The sequence below is a fragment of the Heteronotia binoei genome, chromosome 21 (assembly GCF_032191835.1).
Source record: "Heteronotia binoei isolate CCM8104 ecotype False Entrance Well chromosome 21, APGP_CSIRO_Hbin_v1, whole genome shotgun sequence".
NCBI classification, from domain to species: Eukaryota; Metazoa; Chordata; class Lepidosauria; order Squamata; family Gekkonidae; genus Heteronotia; species Heteronotia binoei.
Window position 1 is genome coordinate 30,842,346 of NC_083243.1, and position 18,307 is coordinate 30,860,652.

The 18,307-nt window shown below is 42.3% G+C and overlaps 1 protein-coding gene across 9 annotated transcripts in view; it reads right to left on the reverse strand.

Moving 5' to 3' along the window:
• Positions 1–18,307, reverse strand: part of EML1 (EMAP like 1) — a 216,436-nt gene that overhangs the window by 13,616 nt on the left and 184,513 nt on the right. For all 9 annotated transcript variants that reach the window (XM_060263011.1, XM_060263006.1, XM_060263007.1 and 6 more), the window contains 6 exons: positions 16,563–16,697; positions 14,922–15,021; positions 13,131–13,285; positions 11,148–11,273; positions 9,767–9,898; positions 3,265–3,332 (listed from right to left, as the gene is read on the reverse strand). In XM_060263011.1, coding sequence (XP_060118994.1) covers positions 3,265–3,332; positions 9,767–9,898; positions 11,148–11,273; positions 13,131–13,285; positions 14,922–15,021; positions 16,563–16,697 — 716 coding nt within the window. The remainder of the gene's footprint in view (positions 1–3,264; positions 3,333–9,766; positions 9,899–11,147; positions 11,274–13,130; positions 13,286–14,921; positions 15,022–16,562; positions 16,698–18,307) is intronic.

The following is an 18,307-nucleotide window of genomic DNA, read 5'->3' on the forward strand; positions in this document are numbered from 1 at the left end:
ACTCAGACTTCCATCTGAGGTAGGTAAAATGAGTGCCTAGCTTACTGGGCGGAAAGTGTAGATGACTGGGGAAGGCATGGCAAACCACCCCATAAAAAGTCTGCTGTGAAAACGTGATGCAACGTCACCTCAGACTCGGAAACAACTGGTGCTTGCACAGGGGACTACCTTTTTTAAAGGGTTACTAGGATGGTTAATAAATTGTAACATACATAATAAAAACCACAAAATAAAAGGCAAGAAAAAACCAAGACACATCAATAAAATAATTAGAACCAGAGTTAAAGTACATACAAAAATATTTTAGAAAGTAAAACAATGTGCAGGAAGGAACTCAGTCCAAAACAGAAATATACCTTTTGAAGTCCATTGAACTCACTGGACTTAGAAGGGTGTAATTCTGTTTAGGACTGCATGTGATGTAATAAAAGAGATCATCTACTGCATTACTTATTCTTTTGTTCATTCACCTAATGAAAAGAAATAATGATGACTCCTCGAGCTCCAATAAGAGGAAGAGACATTATAAAATGCCTTAAGTGTCGGGATTATGCTTCTTGTATTACTCATCTTTACAGTGCCTAATAATCCAGCCTTTTAAAATGGTACACTGTGGATTACTGCTTGTCCATTTCTGAAACTTTCTACCACTCCACGCCAAACCATTATTGGAGCAGGTTCTTTTCTTTGGTTCCAAATATACATGGCTCAATAGAGAAAGGCAGTATTCTCAATAGAGAAAGGCAGTAAGTTCTAGCTTGGGCCATCAGATCTGAAAACCTGGGACTTTTATCAGGCCCTCTGACTTTCCATCTAAAGTTCCTTGAGTGAGGGCAGTGAGGCGGTGGTGTTTGGCACCGGGTCCCCATTAAGGGCATTCTTCTTTCACCGTTTCTGTGCATAGGATACATTCCAGGAACTTCTGTGCGGGATGGGAATCAGCAACAAGGGGACTGACATTCACCACAAAAGACAGAATTCTCTATAAAATAAGATAGATTTGAGACTGAAACTATCTAAACAACAAGGGGTCATTTTGTAGCAGGAGCTCCTTTGCATATCAGGACACACACCCCTGATGTAGCCAATCCTCCAAGAGCTTACAGGGCTCTTTTTTGTAAACTCTTGGAGGATTGGGTAAATCAGGGGGTGTGGCCTAATATTCAAAGGAGCTTCTGCTAGGAAATGACACCTGAAAACAATACATTCTGAATGCAGTTCCTAGCCATTTGAGTAATTCTTTCCTTCACCCATAGCTGCCACAAAGACATTTTGATTTTAAAGCCCCTGATCTAGAACATAACCTCCGACATACCTCCATAGGCAACAAAGAGATAGAGCGATACAGGAGGTGGGGAGGTGGCAAAGTATTTTCTAAACAACTAAATATAAATGGGGGGGGGGCTGCAAGGAATAATTGTGAGAGGGAGGACAATTTGGGAAGACCCATTCCACCTCCTAAATCTTCCCCTTGAGAATGCTATAAAGCCACACAGGCTAGCAAAACAATCCCAAGCAGAGCTATACCCCTCTGAGCCCATTTTCAATTGACTCAGAAGGGTAGAACTCTCTGTTTACACTTGTAATATAGCTCTTCCTCCTTCAGCTGATACAGATCTGCTTTCAATATTCCATGTCTCCAGGAGAATATTCAGACTTCACTGGGCTGGTGTTTAAAAAAAATATTTCTGGTTAATTTATAAAGTCCACCAAGTTTTGGGATTTTTTATTTTATAGTCTGCTTTCAGCTTGAGAAATATTTTAATAAGACCCTTTTTAAACTGTTCCATGTTGTACTGTTTCGTGCTCTGGTTGTGTTTTTTTTATGCTGGGTTTTAATCAGGGCTTATTTTTTTTTGAGCACGAATGCACAGGAACGCAGTTCCGGTTGGCTTGGTGTCAGAGGGTGTGGCCTAACATGCAAAATGAGTTCCTGCTGGGCTTTTTCCCCACAAAAAAGCCCTGCGCAAAACAATGGTGACATCAGGGTGTGTGGCCTAATACGCAAATGAGTTCCTGCTGGGCTTTTACTACAAAAAAAGGCTCTGGTTAATAATTTATATTAAGTCCTAGTCTGGTGTGACTACCTGGTCAGGCTAGGCTAATCTCATCAGATCTCAGAACTAAGCAGGCTTTGCCCTGGTCAGTATCTGGATGGGAGATCACCAAGGAATATTACCTAGTGACAGGCAATGGTAAACCATCTCTGATCCTCTCTTGCCTTGAAAACCCCATCAGGGGCTGCCATAAATCAGCTGTGACTTGACAGCAAAAAAAAAAAAGTTAAGCTTTTAACATGTCTATATTGTAAGTCTCCCTAGGGGAGGCTGCCTAGAGCGGCAGCATAGAAGTTTTCTAAATAAAACAATAAATATATAGTGACAAAGTTGGTGGATGATTTTACTTCTTTTTTTTTAACATCACAATGTTTTTTTGAAAGAATATTTATCAATAATACAACAAAAAATGTAATTTAAATGTGGTGTGTAGACAAAATACACCAAAGTATACTGCACATATTAAGAGTACAGGAACAAACAGTGATGTAAATAACCAGTGTGTTTTTTTTTAAGTTCCACAGTTTGCCATTCATAATCTAATAGAGGATATTTGTCCAGGAGGTTCGATAAACCTGTGTGTGACTTTATCCTGTGTAATGGATCTGCTATTTTTATTCATTACCAAAACCCCCCAAACGTTAGCACTCCATTGATCCATAGAAGGAACAGACTTAAGATTCCAAAAAGTCCTTAGCAGCCATTAGTAAATGCATTATGAGCTCTTGCCTGATCTTAGGGATGGAGGTATCTTTCCAAAAATTTAGGTGAATTAACTCCTGGTCAGTGATTTTATTCCATTTACGACTGGCACAAGTCATCCCCGTTTACTATTAGATACAGCAACAACTTGGGAGCCTGTAAGGAATCAATGTGAAACTTCTTACAGCAACTTGCTTGTGCCAGACTTTTTGAGCTTCCATTGCCAAATGAATACATTAAAAAAATATACCCCAAAGCCCCTTTTTGACTCTGATCTTGAGCATGGTTACACTGAGCCAGAAAAGGAACGCTGCTAGTCTTAATTGCTTGAAGAGCTTGTAGCTTTATTTTGGCCTCTGGTTTTATTCTTATGACTTTTTCTTCATTTTTTAAATTTTTCTTGCATTCTTGTTTTTTTTTTTCCAAAACGGCCTCCTCAGACAGTACCAAGAGTGTGGAGTGTAAACACTTTACATAAATAAAGAACATTCTTTTAACATCTTACCTTCCAGTTAGTGTTCCAACTGCAATGACAGACCCTGAAGGATGAAAACCAGCAGACTGCGCTGGATCCTATAAAATTGGAATTAGCAACAGTTAAGATCAAATGTCCACTCCAATCAGGGCTACTGCCCCTTTTGACTTCAAGTTATGAATCTATTTAAGGTCGGGTAAGTGGGTGTTCAAGGTTCCTCAGGTCTGAGTCCATTATGGTGAGATCTGCTGGCCAGTTCTCACTGCCCCCTTCCCTCCTGCCATAGCTGTTGAGATCTTCTCTTCTCTTTGGACAGGTAATCGTATCGCCCTGTGATCAATGCTTCAATCCTGCTAATACAAATGCCCCTATCCAATTTTTCACCTCTGTACACTCCTAGTTCAGTTATGATTGTGCAAATGCTAGTGTAACTGTATGATTGTGTGATCTTATTATTAATGAAAGCACCTTGAATTTTAGCAGCCATTCTCCTCAATTCATTGGGTCTCTGGAGAATTCTGACTCCCACAGACATAGATTGTTGATCCTGCTTTGGCCATTTGCCTATTAATTTAATTCCCCAATTTGATCTCCAAGGCAATTTGGCTAACAGGGTGTGGGTTGCTAGTGCTTCAAAACCAGGGCTTGTAAAGCAAACGCCGGCAGGAGTCTTACACAGCACCTAAAAAAATTAAGTTTTTATTCTAGCCTAAGGCCTTGTGAACTAAAATGGCTTTAAACATTTCAGGTGCCACAAGGCTCCCGTTTATTTTTGTTTTAAAAGGCCGAACTGGCTGCCCCTCTGGAATTACTTTTTAAAAGGCCAGAGCCAGCCCAGAAGGCCTGTGCGCCCCCTGGTGGCCAAGGGAGTCTGCCTCCTGCGGCATTCTCTAAGGGAGCCAGTTTGCATACTGAATGTAAGCGACAATCAGTACAGCTGTCACCATACCAATCTGGTGTTCACAGCTGGAAGCACCGCCAGCATAGGGAATGCCTTTATAAAAATGCCCCTCTGAACATTTCTGCTTTGTACGTTCTGCAGAATGACAGATATCCGGGAGCCTTCCTAACCCTCTCAAGGTGGGAGCCACCACAGAGAAAGCCTGTTAACAGGCAACTGCAGATCTTATCCATTTGCAGGGTGGCACCTGCAGAAGGCTTTGCTCAAATGAACGAAGCTGTCGCAGTGGAACAGAGCAGGAGAGGTTGTCCTCCAGGTAGGTGTCCCAGGGCATCAAGGGCTTAGTAGTGAGCCCCGCAGCACAGAGTGGTAAGCAGCAGTACTGCAGTCCAAGCTCTGCTCACGACCTGGGTTCGATCCCAGCAGAAGCTGGGTTCAGGTAGCCAGCTCAAGGCCGGCCATCATTCCAAGGTAGATAAAATGAGTACCCAGATTGCTGGGGGTAAAGCATAGACTGGGCTTTTTTTTTTTGGTAGAAAAAGCCCAGCAGGAACTTATTTGTATATTAGACCACACCCCCTGGTGTCACACAAGGCTTTTCTGTAGAAAAAGCCCAGCAAGAACTCATTTGCATATTAGGCCACACCCCCTGATGCCATGTCAGTCAGAACTGCGTTCCTGCTCAAAAAAAGCCCTGAGCATAGATTTATACCCCACCTTTCACTACCCAAGGAGACTCAGAGCAGCTTACAATCTACTTTCCCTTCCCCTCCCCACAATAGACACCCTTGTGAGGTAGGGTGAACTGAGAGAGCTCTGGCAGAAACTGCTCTTGAGAGGAACACTCTGCGAAAACTTGTGACTGACTCAGCGTCACATGAGCAGGTGAACGTGGAGAAGTGGGAAACCAAACCCGGTTCTCCCAGATAAGATTCCGCACACTTAATCACTATGCCAAGCTGAAGTCAATGGACACAGAAGGATGCAACTCTGCCTAGGATTGTACTGTTCGATATGAACCACCTAGCAAGAATGCAACCATTCATGCGCCACATGCAAGTTCTCATTGTTGAACCTAATGCCTACATGGGCACCATTTTATAGTCATCCCTTCTCATTCGACATTTTTCTTACTGTGTCATCAGATTTCTTTTAAAAAAATAAATAAACCAGTGCTGTATCAGCATACGTCAACCGCTAGTAAAGAGTGCTGTCAAATTACAGCTGCCTTATAGCAACCTGCAGGGCTCTCAAGGCAAGAGACATTCAAAATTGGTTTGCCATTTCCTGCCTCTCTGTTACAACCCTGTTATTCTTTGGAGGTCCCCCCCCACACACAATCCAAATACTAGCCAGGGTTGACCTTGCTTAGCTTCTGAGATCTTACAAGATCAAGCTAGTCTGGGCTGTTCAGGTCAAGGCTATACCAACCACTAACTTTAAAAAAAAAAAAAAAGGTAACAAAAAGCCCCCTGGTAGCATGGCAGAAACAGCAGCTGCAAGGGGATAACCAAGGAAAGTGTGAAAGAAATCCCCAGGTTGATCTTGATTCTACTACTGGGGGGAGGTATTTGTGAATTTCCTGCATTGTGCAGGGCGTAGGACTAGATGACCCTGGAGGTCCCTTCCAACTCATAGCAAAGAATCACTGTGGTTTGGATGATGATGATATTAGATTTATATCCAGGCCTCCACTCCAAATCTCAGTCTCAGAATCTTCTTTATCTTCCTCCCCCACAACAAACACCCTGAGAGGTGAGTGGGGCTGAGAGGGGTCTCACAGCAGCTGCCCTTTCAAGGACAACCTCTGTCAGAGCTATGGCTGGCCCAAGGCCATTCCAGCAGGTATAAGTGGAGGAGTGGGGAATCAAACCCGATTCTCTCAAATAAGAGTCCACACACTTAACCACTACACCAAACTGGCTCTTTGAAGTCATAGGGAGTGGGTCTAGCAAGCCAGGCTACTCAGAAGTAAATCCCAGGGAAAGGTTTTTAGGGCTGCAGCCGTAAGCTACATATTATCTGGAAAACTCTCTTAGTTATGTCCATAGTTATTTCACAACAGAAGCTGTACTTGCCATCTTCCTCTTGATAACGTTACAGACCAATCTGTCATCATTACTCGGGTGCTGAACTGTAAAAAATTCTGAAGGGCTGTTTTGCTTTCATCTGTGAGAGCATTTGAAGTAATGGTCTCTCACAGAATCCAGAAGGTCACTCTTATCAGCAAAAATCGAAATTTGCTGGACCGAAATTTTGTGCTCGTTCAAACTGAACGGTAATTTCAGAACTCTCCAAGGCTCAGCAGGTGTATACAAGTTTGGATGAATGCCTGTGTGGTGCTCCTCTGGATGGGATTTCAGATGTTAAGAGTCTCTCAAGCTGAAGCATGCCACTCTTGAAATAAATAGTCATCGTGTTATCAGACTCACTTCATGTAAGGAGATACCAGCTTGGGCTGTGTTTGGTTTATGCTAGTCTACAAAGAAGGTCAAGTAGATTGCACAAGTTAAGGCTGGCCTAAAGGCCATTATTGCTGGAATAACTTGCTGCTGAACGAATCTTCATTTGATCCAGTCTTTATGCTTCTGAGCAATATCTTTGTCCGGGCATTCCCTCTTCCTAGGGAAACCCTGAGAATCTGAAGCTCTGTGCTAAAGTTTAGGAATCTTCCCTGCATTTTCCTTTTTTTAGCACACTCACCAAACCACATTTCCAAGGGTGCTTTTGGTAAAGCCACGTCAGTGAAACTGGTTCAAAAGTTTGTAGACATGTCCCAGAAAAGCAAGTGGTAAAGATAGCTTCCGAAATATACACAGATGGTTCTTATTAGGGATTTTTTTTTTTTTAAAAAAAATAAAGATATAGTATAAATGATGTATGTGTCTAGATGGCAGGCGCATAAAAACAGGCATCTGAAGTGCAGAACTAGCATAATTTGAAATTTGCACTGTTGCCAAATGAGAGTAGAAGTAAGCCACTGTGAATTCATACGTATTTAATCACTGTATCTAACTCTCAGCATGACCTCATTGGTGGATACTTAAATCCAGAGACTGGGGCCATGAACAGACAAGACAGATCCTTCTACAAAACTGAGAAAAACCCAAAGGTTTGCAAAAAATCAGAAATAAAAATCGGGGGTATTTAAAACACCCCAAATAATAGCACCTGTAGCTTTAAAAAATACAATGTCCCCTGCAGTGGGTGCTGTGCAACCACAACAGTATCACCAGCCTTCAAGACTTTGTTGCAGTCATTATGGGAGAGGGCCCATTCCAGGGTTGTTTTGGCCTTCACAGAGAACTCATCAGGGCCACTGGGGCCACACCCACCAGCAACCACTGGGATTCCTGCTACCACATGCTTTGCATGACTAATTTAGGTGCTCACACCTCTTCAACAGCAGCGATCCCACGAAAGCTACTGTGGCATAGTGGTTTAGGATCTGGAAAACCCAGATTCAAATCTCCACTCTGTCATGGAAGTTCACTGGTGCCCTTTGGTCAGTCACACACTCTCCGTCTAGCCTGCCTCACAGGATTGTTTTGAAGACAAAAATGGAGAATGTTGGTGTAAGCTGCTTTGGGTCCACCTTGCAGAGAAAGCTGGGGTACAAATGAAATAAATATTTAATATGTACAGTTGGAGATAAGGGGCAGATAAAGGTAGGTTGGTAAGTGGAAAGCAGGGAAATTGGGGTGGCTATGGGAGCTGCCAGAAGGAAGGAAATGGGAAGTAGTGTGGGAAGGGGATACAGGGGAAAGTGAGGTTCACCTTGCAAGCCCTTGCAGGTTCCCCACTGCACAGTTTGGCCTGGCTGATCCAGCACACTGCAACTCAGCCAGAATTTTCCAGGAGAGAGGCTGCCAGGGAAAGGTAAGGATGGAAAGCTGAAGATAGGGTTGGGAGATAAATGTATACTGGCTGGAAGGTGGGAAAGAGAATAGGAAGTAGGTAAAGAGGGGAGGCTATAGGAACTTTGACGGGAGGTAACAAGGTAACTATAAAACAAGAGCTGGATCTATTGGAGGGCAGTGGAGACAATAAAAGAGCCCCGTGGTGCAGAGTGGTAAAGCTGCAGTACTGCAGTCAAACTCTTTGCTCATGACCTGAATTCGATCTCATCAGAAGCTGGGTTCAGGTAACCAGCTCCAGGTTGACTCAGCCTTCCATCCTTCCGAGGTCGGTAAAATGAGTACCCAGCTTGCTGGGGGGAAAGTGTAGATGACTGGGAAAGGCAATGGCAAACTACCCCATTAAAAAGTCTGCCATGAAAATGTGGAAGCAACATCACCCCAGAGTTGGAAACAACTGGTCCTTGCACAGGGGACTACCTTTACCTTTTAGTGGAGACAATACCATGCCCCTCTCAGCCCCCCCCCCCCACAAGGTCAAGCCTAGCATCCACCAGGCCCAGTAGGGTGACGGCTGCACTTTATAAAGAGTTGCGTACCAGCCAGGTGATCAATGGCTGCTGGCCCTTTAAGGGTCAAGTACCCTTAAAGGGCCAGCAGCTGACCCTTTCCAGCTGGGAAACTCAACCGTGGGGATGGGGAAGGGGAATAATGAGGCAGAAATGGCTCAGAGGGTGCTATTGTTCCCTCACAGGTTGGGACAGGCCCCATAAGGCTGCTGGGTAGAGGAAGGCTACTGGGCATGCCCCAGGCCTGGCTAGGGCCTTCAAAAGGTTTGAGGGAGAAAGCCAAGGAGGAAAGATCTGCTCAGACTCCCAGCTCAGAAGGGAGCAGAACTATGAGAGAGGAGGTGGGTGCTAAGGGAAGGCACTTTGGCCAAATTAGGAACTGGTGCCTGATGGCTAGGCCTGGGATCCCTACAGCTTCTAAAAGTACAATTCTGCCAACAGAATGGTACTTTTACTGGTAGAGGAAGGGGGCTCAATTTTTACCAGTCTCCTTTCTCCTATTACAGACCTTCATTTTTGTCTCCTTCCCCGTTCACTGAGAAACAGAATGCTGTGATCACAGAGGTCCGCAACAGGAGGAAAATCCAATCTTGTCAAAACTTTGCTCTGTTCACAGTTCTTTGGATCCAGCCCAAGTTTAACAATATGGCATTCATACTGGTGAATGTAAAAGGAAGCAACAATGGAGTTCTGTGAGAGGAAAAAGCCATCAAGCCTCCAGAAATTAGCTTTCAGAGTGATTTCTGCGCAGGCTCTGTACTTCTATCCAAATGGATCTTCCCTAGTAGTATCCAAAGGCATTCATACACACACACAAAGTATTTTTTTTTCAGCGGCTACAGTTCAGATTTGGGCAGGGGTTTTTTTTTTTGTCATGACCCCATTTCAAGGAAACGTTCCTCACATTCCATGGGAATCGCTCCAAAAGTCAGCCTCCGTAGACATAAAACATTAAACTGGAATTGGCTCCTAGATCGAACAAGTCTAAGAAAAGACAGGTCTGCTAGCCTACCACCATACTATTTTTAGTTTGTAATTCCCCCCCGCTCCCCATTCATCCTAATGCTAATAGTAGAACACCATTCTACAACTATAAATCAAGACCTTATTTATTTTTGTCAGTCAATATAAATTGATGGCCAGAGAGGACAGCTACATGCATGTGCTTCAGGAAAACTGCTTTAAAGACGTAACAATGAACATACCTCTATAATTTTGGTCCAGATTGGACTGTGACTGATAGCATCCCAGAGAGTGATGTGTTTGTCTTGCCCACACGTGAAGAACTGAGGTTTGGAAGGATGCGCGGCTAGTCCCCAGAGCTCATCAGTATGGCCCTGAATAAATACAACAAGGATGTTTCTCAGTAGGTTAACGATAGTATCTCTGATGCAAATTCTTTCATATCACTTTTGTGAGTGGAATAACCCACAAAGAGGGGTGATTTTTGCCCCTCCAAGTTATATTCCATATTGTTTCAATTGTTCTGTGACCTACTTGGGGGAGGGTGTTGCAAAAAGGAGTCAGAACTGGAAACGCCACATTCTACAAACAGAATTCTGCTCATGATGAACTGGATCCAGGCAGGAGGAGTTGAACGTACACCCACGTTATGTGTGTTGGTAATATACACAAATGCTTGCAAAGACCCTGACCGATTTTGCACTAGGGCTTGTTCCAGGTAGAGAGCCCTTTTGCCACCAGGGCTTCTCTCCATTTTTGCATAAGCTGCCATGGAGCTGTGAGTTGGCACACTGCTTTTCCGCAGCAAGCAGAAACCGCTTGTCAGAGGATCTCACTTGCTGCAGAATAGCAGTGCACCAACTCGCAGCTCCGGGGCAACTTGTGCGAAAATGGAGAGAAGCTGCGGTAGCCCTAGTGCAAAATCAGTCACATATAAAACCTCTTAGTCCTTCAACAGATCAGTCAACTCTATCTTCTCCTGCAGCAAAAAAAAAAAAAATTAAAGGAGGGGGAGACATTGGGGAGAGTGGCCCCCTTCCTCTTGTGCAAGTGGAACACTTGCCAGTTTGGTGTAGCGGTTAAGTGCGCGGACTCTTGTCTGGGGGAACCGAGTTTGATTCCCCACTCCTCCACTTGTAGCTGATGGAATGGCCTTGGGTCAGCCATAGCTCTGGCAGAGGTTGTCCTTGAAAGGGCAGCCGCTGTGAGAACTCTCTCAACCCCACCCACCTCACAGGGTGTCTGTTGTGGGGGAGGAAGATAAAGGAGATTGTGAGCCGCTCTGAGACTCGGAGTGGAGGGCGGGATATAAATCCAAATCTTCTTCTTAAACTCAGTGCTGAGCTGTTGCCTCACCCCTAAGAAACAAGGGAGTTATTTCACCATTATTCTTAAAACACTCCAGGTTGGACTGCATTTGGTTCAGCAGCCCCCCCTCCCCCATTAACTTTAGATTTTTAAGGAGAGACGCAGATTGCTCAAGGAAGGGAAATCTGCTCCTACAAATTCCTTCCATTTGCAGTTGTTCATGTCCAACCCAATGAAATGAAGCCTACTGCTTACAAAAAAACAATCACCTCAGGTCTTCAAGATGAGGAAGGTGCTCTCCGCCAAACAATTTACCTGTGTAATTGGAGTAAAGTCTCCTGACAGGGAGCCTTGAAGAACAAAATTTCGAGTAGTGCCTATCAACACGACGTCACCTTTCCCCTCGGCTATTGTTCTTATGGGTCCAAACTGTTCTGGAATCTATTTTCAGAATGAAAAAACGACAGGATTACATCTCAAGCATGCATTGTCTACGACGTTGGCATGGAGGGATGTGTTTTCCCTTGATAAGCTTTATGTTAATATCAAATGGCCGCTTCCAGATGAAGGAACTGAGGCCCTGAAGTGTTTACACAAGGCTATCAATCATGCAGCACTAAGGCCAGACAGAATTCTGAAGAGCAACCAAAAGCTACAGATTCTCAAAAGAGAGTAACTCCAAGATTTTAGCATTCCTCCCTCCCCCCCCCTCCCAAATTCAGTTTTGGTACTCTAGTCACTCATAACAGAAGCATATGCCAAGTGAAATCCTCCCCATAGGTGTGCTCACCATTTTACGCAAATGAGGAAATGCATGTATTTTCCATGTGCACAGAGCTGCTTCAGTAAGCCCAAACAGAAGCCCAGACTTTTGAGGGAAAGAGTTCATGCCTAATGCAGCTGTATGTGCACGGAAGATATGGGTATACTACACTCTCACAGTGATGATGTGTATTAGGAGGATCTGCTCCTGTTACACAAAGCTTCAATGTCAAAATGGGATGTATGATAAGGGCTGTACACACTACGCAAAATTATTATCAGAAGTCGCTTCAGGATAACATTATCAGGTTAAAAAGAACATGAGAATTAACCTTTATGCTTGCTGCTAAAAATGAGAGAGAGAGAGAGAGAGAGAGAGAAAGAGAGAAAAAGAGAGAGAAAGAAAGAGAGAAAGAAAGAGAGAGAGAAAGAGAGAGAGAGAGAGAGAAAGAGAGAGAGAAAGAGAGAAAGAAAGAAAGAGAGAAAGAAAGAGAGAAAGAAAGAGAGAAAGAAAGAGAGAAAGAGAGAAAGAAAGAGAGAGAGAAAGAGAGAAAGAGAGAGAGAGAAAGAGAGAGAGAGAAAGAGAGAGAGAGAGAGAGAGAGAAAGAGAGAAAGAGAGAAAGAGAGAAAGAGAGAAAGAGAGAAAGAAAGAAAGAAAGAAAGAAAGAAAGAAAGAAAGAAAGAAAGAAAGAAAGAAAGAAAGAAAGAGTAATTAGGGCATCATTTAAAGTGTGAAAACTGATCCTGAAATTTAAATTTTATCTTCCAAAGTTGCAAGCTTACACACAGCTTACATCATTTATACACACACCATATTACATATCAAGTCAAGTTAGCCTTTATTGGCATATTATATGTACATGTTCCATTGAAATAAATGCAGATTTGTGGGTTGTTTGTGCCTATCTGCAGATTGTTGTCTGATATTAAAATTCTGGAATGTTTGCATTTTATCAGGAAATGCAAGGAGATTTTATTCCATATGCCATATTGCGCCCAGTGCTTACACCGCAAAGGTGCTTGGTTTTCAATTTCCCTGTAGCAATGGATGATTTCTGTCATCTTTTAAAGAAAGCTGAAGACCCATAGAAAGATGATCCTCACAGCAGAAGGGCCATATTGTACAGACAATGCCTGGAGGCTGTCAGAAGTCAGAACCTCGAACGGTGAGCGTGCCGGTCCTACTGACCACAGATTCAAACAGCTCTTCTCCTCTGTCTTGCACTTCAGAGCAATCTTTAGCACTTGTGCTGATGGATATGCAAATCATTTATTTAAAAGCTAATTGCATTTTAAAAAGCAAAACCATTCCTGCACATAGACTGGATATTCCAGACAGCATCCCTCAAGAAGAGATGTACTACATGAACCTTCTGATTTTATATTTTATTCCTATTAGGACACAGTGTTATTCATGAAAAAAGCATTATTGTCCTTTGTGTCGTGGCAGGAAACGGAACTCATGCTGTAAAAAGAAAAAATCACTCTAATTTAAAAAATTAACAGATCTGCCTTCAAAGGACATGAGCAGCACACCTCAGTTTTGTGAAGTTTTTGAAAATTCCCATTCCACGATATGAGCTTTCTGTCTTTTCCGCCTCCAGACACAAGCGTTCCATCCCGCAGCATACAAAGTGCAAAAATGCCACCCTCGTGGGCGCCTTGGACTGCAGAGCTTATTCTGTTGGTACCTAGGCACGGGGAGAAAAGAAGACAGCAATAAAGCAGCATGACTGTATTTAATCTTCCATTTAGTTCTATCTGTGCTTCAACAAGCCTTGGTTCAGAGAAACAAAATCTTTGATCTGCGGCTATGTTGTCATAATTAAACTGGTCATAGATACTGCATTCTTTTCTTTCTTATTCTCTTTCCTGATTGCCAGGTGCATTCTTAGAATATACTTAGAAGCTTGAGTGTTTAAACTAGACACGGGCACGGAATGGGAAAATGGTGGTTCATGTTGTTTTGTGGTTCGTTTGATTGCCCAAACCAGTGACTCATGGTTCGTTTTGTTCAGGAGGAGTAAAACTCACCCGGAGTCTTCAGCAGGCTCTCCTCCACCCACCCTCCAAGTCTAGCAAAGATTGGATTTGAAATGTCCTAGTTATAACCTCCCAACGCAGGTGCCCCCAGGAAAGCTCAGCTTCAACTCTCACGACAACTAACTCCTTTCTTCGTGCTGCAAAGTGGAAGCAGCGAAGTCAGTATCTGCTCCCACAGAGCAGAATGGGAGTTCCATGACTGGCTCCCACAGGCTGTCATTCAAACAATGGGCACCTGCTATGGGTGTTTCTAGGGCTCCCAGAAGTCCACCCCAGTGTTGCCTAGGAATTGACTGAATCAGCACCAAGCTGCCTGGGAAAACAAACTGCAAAAATGATCGAAACAATCCACCAAGGAAAAAAGGCAGTTCGTTTTCCAGTTTGAGCATCGCGCAATCAAACAAACCAGTTCAAAATGAACTATGAATCAGCCCCACTTGTGCATGAATTGCAATTCACAGATTGGTTCATGCCCATCCCTAGTTCAAACCTGCACACAGCAATTTAACATTGGTAAATACAGAGGGGAACACACAGCTCTTTCAGACTAGGCTACAATTTTTGTGAGTGAATACTGCTGGTACAAAAATGAAGGCGTTCTGGAAGCCCTGAAATATTCTGGTTCCTTTCTTCCTCTATTTTGCACCTGACTGCTGCCTATGATGGCAGCGGCTTCAGAAGTGCTAGCATCATTCTTTCCTCTAAACATTAACTACTTCTAGCAAATCAGGAATCATAAACTTAGGATGACAAAGAGATGACATTACATAGCCAATCCAATGTAGCTATATGATGGCGTCACAAAGCCATTTTAGAATGAATACAATGTTTCTTGCAATCACTCTGAATAGGCCTTTCACCTTTGTCTGCGGTCCTATTCACAATTACTGACTTTTTGAAAGGGATGGGAGTGTTAATGAAAAGGGCTTTGCACACACTCATTTCAACTTTGCTCTCTTGCAGCTACTTTTCTAGGAAACTTCTATAAGCACATGCTTAAGTCTGGGATTTTGTTCTCCATCATTCCAAGGAGACTACATCTGACAAAGAGAGCTGTGTTTCTCAAAAGCTTATGCTACAACAAAATTTGTAAGTCTTAAAGGTGCTACTGGACTCCTCAATATTTTGCAGAAACAGACTAACACGGCTAATTCCTCCGGATCTACAAACTTATTGAAGATCGTCGGCTATAATTTTCTCATTTTCGATAACGGCAAAGTGTTATCATATTGCAATGCAATCTGGGGTAGAGTGTACTGTTTTGGAAGCTCACCCTCATCTTACCTTTTCCCCAAACTAAGATATTTCCACTCGAGTCTCCTGTGATCGCATCACCATTTTCAGAGAAAGTTACACAAAGGACAAACTTTGGTTTCTCTTGTTTCTGCACAATAGGAGATTTAACACATTTATGAAACAATATAGTAAATGTATCTTTCTTCCATATTTTTCATTTATGTATCATATTTTAATCAATTAGAACTAAGAAGTATATTAATACTGATTTTGTACATTTCCACCCCCCCCCCATCCTAGTTTAAAAATCAGAAGAAATGATCAACAGTTGTACAGGGTTTACAGATTTTTTATCAGCGTGATTACCAGCATAATTTAAGAGTTTTTAAGTTGCACAAAAGTTTTAAGTAACCAAATAAGAAAAATCTGAAGTAAATTATTTTAAATGAAATGCATTGTACAAATGGAATTATATATGAAAATATGAAGATTCCTTATATCAGTTGGAGTCATTTGTCTATCCTGTTCAGGTTTGTCTACTCTGACTAGCTGCAGCCTTCTAAAATCTCGGTGGAAAAAAAGATCTTTCTTAATATCTGCTAAAAAAAAAATCCTTTACCAGGCTTGGAACCTTGGGATCTGCTGAATGTAAAGCATGCTCTCAGCAGAGTTGGTGCTCAGACAAAAGACTATGCAGAGGAAAGCCATGGCAAACCACCATAGCCTCTCACTTTCTTGAAAGCCCTTTGCCACAATCACCATAAATCAGCTACAACTGAGGACACTTGCATAAATAACGTTCAGGAGGGATGTGTGCTATGCACGGTAGGTAAGAGAGACAGAGGGGGTGGTTGCTAGCATCCAGAGTCTAGACTTTAGCAGATTAGTACTGTCAGCTGTGGCTTCATTGGAGTCTTGTGACCAGGGGTCATTTTGTAGAAAAAGAGGTGCTGGAGCTCAATAGCACAACTCATTTGCATATGCCACACACCCCTGACATCACCGGAAGGTGTACTAAATTAGATCAGATCAGCATTTACCTTAAAATGCTTCTTGAATTATAATTGTCTTAATAAAACCTTTCTCCTATGTGGCTGCAGTGGCACAATGAAAATGTCCATCCGCCTGCTTTATATGTTTTCGGTATTTTCTTATTTTGGGTGTGGAAAGATATTAGAAAGTTTGTCAAATCTTAAGAGTTCAGCAAAATTCTCACAGGGAGTTTGAACAATGGATCCCAGAAGCAAGGATTGGGAGGGAGGGAGAGAGAGAAAGAGAGAGAGAGAAATTTAGATGTTCCAGAGCTCCACTCCTGTGAGCTCCTGCCCAAAACGAGGCCTGCTTGCGACCTGGAAAACCTTTTTCTTTTTGCTGTCAAGTGGCAGCTGACTTATGGTGACCTGAAGGGGTTTCAAGGCAAGAGACATTCAGAGGTGGTTTGCCATTACCTACCTCTGTGTCATGACTCTCAGTATTCAAATACTGACCAAGGCCAACCCTGCTTAGCTTCCAAGATCTGACAAGATCGGGCTATCCAGGTCAGGGGGCCCCAAAAGCAGAGGGAGGAGGCTGAATTTCACATACTGATTTGAATTATCCAGCTTTAAACTAATCTATGATTTGGCTGCAGGTTTCTAGCAAGTGCGAACTAAGACCAGAAAAAAGCCACTGAGAATGTAGCGTTAGTACCTCAAACAATCCTTGCTTTTTAATAAGACAGTTTCCTTCCAGCGTCCAAAAATAAAGATGCGACTTCCCACATGTAACAATTATATTCGTGTCCGTAGGATGAAAATCAGCGGCAAATACTGCTTCATTAGAGCACTGGAAGATGATAAAAATTAGTTTAGATTTTGGTAACAATATGAGAAAACACTAATGGACAAACTTAAAGGAGCACCAAGGATAATTTCAGGTACTTCAAGAACAAATTATGCACCTACTGGGTTCTTTTGATTAGTTTAGTTTAATTAAATTAGTTTAATTAAAAGAAAACAAATTGTTCCAGGCTACGTTGCTTGATGCATATAAAGGCTTAGGAGGAAGTTCTGCGCCTTATTTGGTCTGTATGTTTTAAAATTATTCAATCACTGTATTCATCAAGAAAAATACATGATTATGATCACTACAAAATTTGATCAAGCAAATATTTTTGAATTTTTTTTAAAAAAAATTGGGGCATTTAAGGGGATACAGAATAAAAGGGGATACAGGGAAAATAAGGACCATAAGGCATTGCTTGTTAAACACATTTCAAGGACACTGCCTGACAAGTCAGAATGTGGTAAAAGCAATCAATAGTTCCACATAACATATTTCCATTATATCTATTTATAGGGCTAGGTAGGGAGGCATGTAAGAAAAGAGAAGGAAAGAAGGAAAAAAACTATACTATCATATAACGACTAGTAAATATGTAACTATAAAAAAATTGATGAGAGTAGTTACAAAAATCGTGATTGTATAATTCTATTAAATCAATTTAATTCTCTTCATATCTCCTCTGACAGCCTTATGTCATCTATATAGTTTGAAGTTATTATAAAAAACTCTCCACTTATTCTCAGGGTCTATTATCTGTTTTTTTTTAATTTATACAGTTTGTCAATTTTGCCATTAACAGCATAGTCTTCCACTTTGTCTCTTCAGTTCTCAAGATTTTGGCAAACTTGTCTTCCACTTGGTTGCAAATACTAATTAAAAAAATTAATGAGTTGTATATGGGCTGATCCTGGGCTCATGTTCTATACATGTATGAGCATCTGCTAGATCTGAAGCACAATCCTAAGCAATGAAGTCAATGGGTTTAGAGGACTGTGAACTCTGCTTAGGACTGCATGGTTAAACATATGCCTTTATTCATAATCATTTTAGGTACTGGCAGCTCTGTAAGACCTCAGAAGAGCTCAGGAACACTTAAAGATGAGAGAGGCTCTAATGAGTATCATTTATTTCACATCCAGTCCAGTCACATTCCATACTCCTGTCCCAATCAGGCAAACACTGTGGTTCAGAGCCATTTTGCTCTTGCCAGTCTGCATTTGTCCCAAGCAAATAATTGACACAAGAGTGTGATGTTCATCAGTGCAAACTTCTTTGTTTAGCCCAGAGGCAGATAAGCTAGTTTTCTTACTGCATTAGCTATTTAGTCTGAAATTGTCATTCCAGACTCTGTTTTCCTTACAGTTTTTTCACATTACTATCTTTCTTCAGTTCTCATTTGCAGTGACTATCTAAAAATTTAAAATGCAATTACAGACGCCAAACCAGGGCTGGCCCTGCCACTAGGTAAACTAGGAGACCGCCTAGGGTGCCAGCCTTCTGGGAGTGCCAAACTGGGTATCTCCCATGTGACGGTGACTTTATCAGTGCCAGGGGGCGGTATGTGCCAGAAGTTAGTTTTGCCTAGGGTGCCAGACAGTCTAGGGTCCGCC